This window comes from Haematobia irritans, chromosome 3, assembly GCF_050003625.1.
Source record: "Haematobia irritans isolate KBUSLIRL chromosome 3, ASM5000362v1, whole genome shotgun sequence".
NCBI lineage: Eukaryota > Metazoa > Arthropoda > Insecta > Diptera > Muscidae > Haematobia > Haematobia irritans.
This window is the reverse complement of record NC_134399.1, coordinates 44,094,145-44,096,370: the sequence shown is the minus strand read 5'-3', so window position 1 is coordinate 44,096,370 and position 2,226 is coordinate 44,094,145. Positions and strand designations below refer to the sequence as shown.

Below are 2,226 nucleotides of genomic sequence, written 5' to 3'. Positions count from 1 at the left end.
CATGCACAACTATGTCATCAAAATATGAAATGGTTCCATCCAAGTTTTGGAGTATTTGGTCTAGTATACGATTAAATTCGCTAGGAGCTGTTTTTATACCAAACGATAAGCGGTTCATTTGATACGTACCTCTATGAGTCGATATTGTTTGAATTACTTTGCTTTCGTCATCTACAGGAACGTGAAGGTACGCCTTGTAGAGATCAAGCTTACAAAAGTATTTTGAACCCTTCAAGGAGCTGAAAATTTCATCAACGGTTTTTATCGGGTAATGCGCTGACTCGAGCTGTGGGTTGACACGTATTTTATAATCGACACATAGTCGAACTTTTCCATCCGGTTTCGGTATTATCACCAGTGGTGAACCCCAATCGCTCGTGTTTACTTTGGTTATAATACCATCTCGCTCCAAGTCATCGAGTTCCTTTTCAACCTTCTCTCGTAATGCAAACGGAACTTGTCTCTCTTTTATAAACGATGGCTTAGAACCTTCCTGTAATTTAAGGGAACAAGTTACACCTGGTATACAACCCACTTTCGGCTCGAAGATTTCCGAGTACTTTTGCAAAATATTTTCTAATGAATTAATATGGTATGTATTGCCGTTTTTGTTAGTTACCTGTTCCTTGTCAACTTCACTAAGATTTATATTAAGATGTCGAATCCACACACGACCCAACAGCGCTGAATGTTTCGATTCAACAACAAACATTTGTTCAACCGACTTCTTGCCTTTATATTGAACGTTGACTTCCACAACACCTAATGGTGCAAACACATCACCAGTGTATGATCGAAACGCTATTTTTGTACTTTTTATTTAGGCGTTTATGTTTAATTTATCAAAATCACATTTGGGAATCAGAGTATAGCCGGCACCAGAATCCACTTCAAAAATTTGTTTTTTCCCTTCAACATAGACTGCAGTGAAAAATTTTTGCAATTCACGATTCGGCACAATTGATTTGTATATGTCTATTATTTGATGAATTCCAAAGTTGTCAACTTCTTCGCCGTCACAATCGTCATCGGAAGAGTAAGCTTCCACCACATTGAAAGATGTTGATTGCTTGTGTTTCATTTTAGATTTTATACACACTTCTTTGACGTGACCCGTTTTATTACATGATGTGCATTTAAGCTTGTATTTGTTAATTTTACACTCATTAGAACGATGATTACTACGTCCGCAACGTAAACAAACTCCTTCTATGCCCAGTTTTCGATAATCGATCTTCGATGTTAATGTCATGTTTTTATTGCGATGGCTGTATCGATTACTGGACTGATGTTGTGACTGTGGAATTCTCATGTGGTGTACATCACTATTTAAAGAGCTACTTCCAATTTCATTATTATTTTGTTTAGCTGCCTCCAGTATTTTGGCTTTTTCAACTATTTCCAAAAAAGTTTCATCGGGTTTTTCTAACAATTTCTCTCTAATTGCACAGTCGCGTATTCCTCGAATAAATTGAGCTCTACAGAAAATATCAGAAATTGACTTGTTACACACACACATAAAATTACATACTGCAGCTCTTTTCTGTAATACAGCAACAAAATCCGATATACTTTGTTCTTCATTTTGGACTTCATTTAAAAATCTGTGCTGCTCTACAAGAATGTTCTTTTTCGGACAAAAATGTTTTTGATATAAGTCGTTTATTTCATCATACTGAAGTTGATTTATACTGCGAGGAGCTGCCAATGTCGCTAGCAATGCGTAATTGGATGCACCTACATACTGCAGTAAAAGCTTTGCACACAGCTCCTTATTTGTAAAAACTCCTTTAAGCTGTAAATGAATTTCCAACCGCTCCTTGTATATATCGAAAGTTTCCACATTGGGATCGAAATGATCGAAGTTTGATAATACGTTGATGCTGGTCACGTTTGATTGCTGAGTCCGTTGCTGCTCCATGGCTTTGGTCATATTTGCTATTGCCTCCAACAATGTGTTCATTTCGGCCATTTTCACTTATTAATTTTTCTATTAACTGATCGAAGTAGGTTTGATTTAGAAATTGATTGAAGTAATAAGAGTTATGGCTTTCTGAGATCCTTTTCATCCCATCCTCGTCGCCATTTGTTGTGTCCCGAGTGGTAATTAAAAAGGACAAGTTATGTGGTAGTTTGTGATATATATATTTTATTACTATCTCCAATATAAAACGGTTTTTGAAGGATCAAAGGTCGATGGCAACTAACTTGATGCTATATGCTTTA

At 36.4% G+C, this 2,226-nt stretch overlaps 1 protein-coding gene across 1 annotated transcript; it reads right to left on the bottom strand.

Annotated features, from left to right (window-relative positions):
• Nucleotides 1-801: 801 nt before the first annotated feature.
• On the bottom strand, nucleotides 802-1,972 carry LOC142230876 (uncharacterized). The gene is made up of 2 exons (XM_075301497.1): nucleotides 880-1,972; nucleotides 802-812 (listed from the first exon to the last, which is right to left on the bottom strand). Exons 1-2 carry the CDS (start codon nucleotides 1,970-1,972, stop codon nucleotides 802-804), a joined length of 1,104 nt encoding a protein of 367 aa, XP_075157612.1.
• Nucleotides 1,973-2,226: the final 254 nt, after the last annotated feature.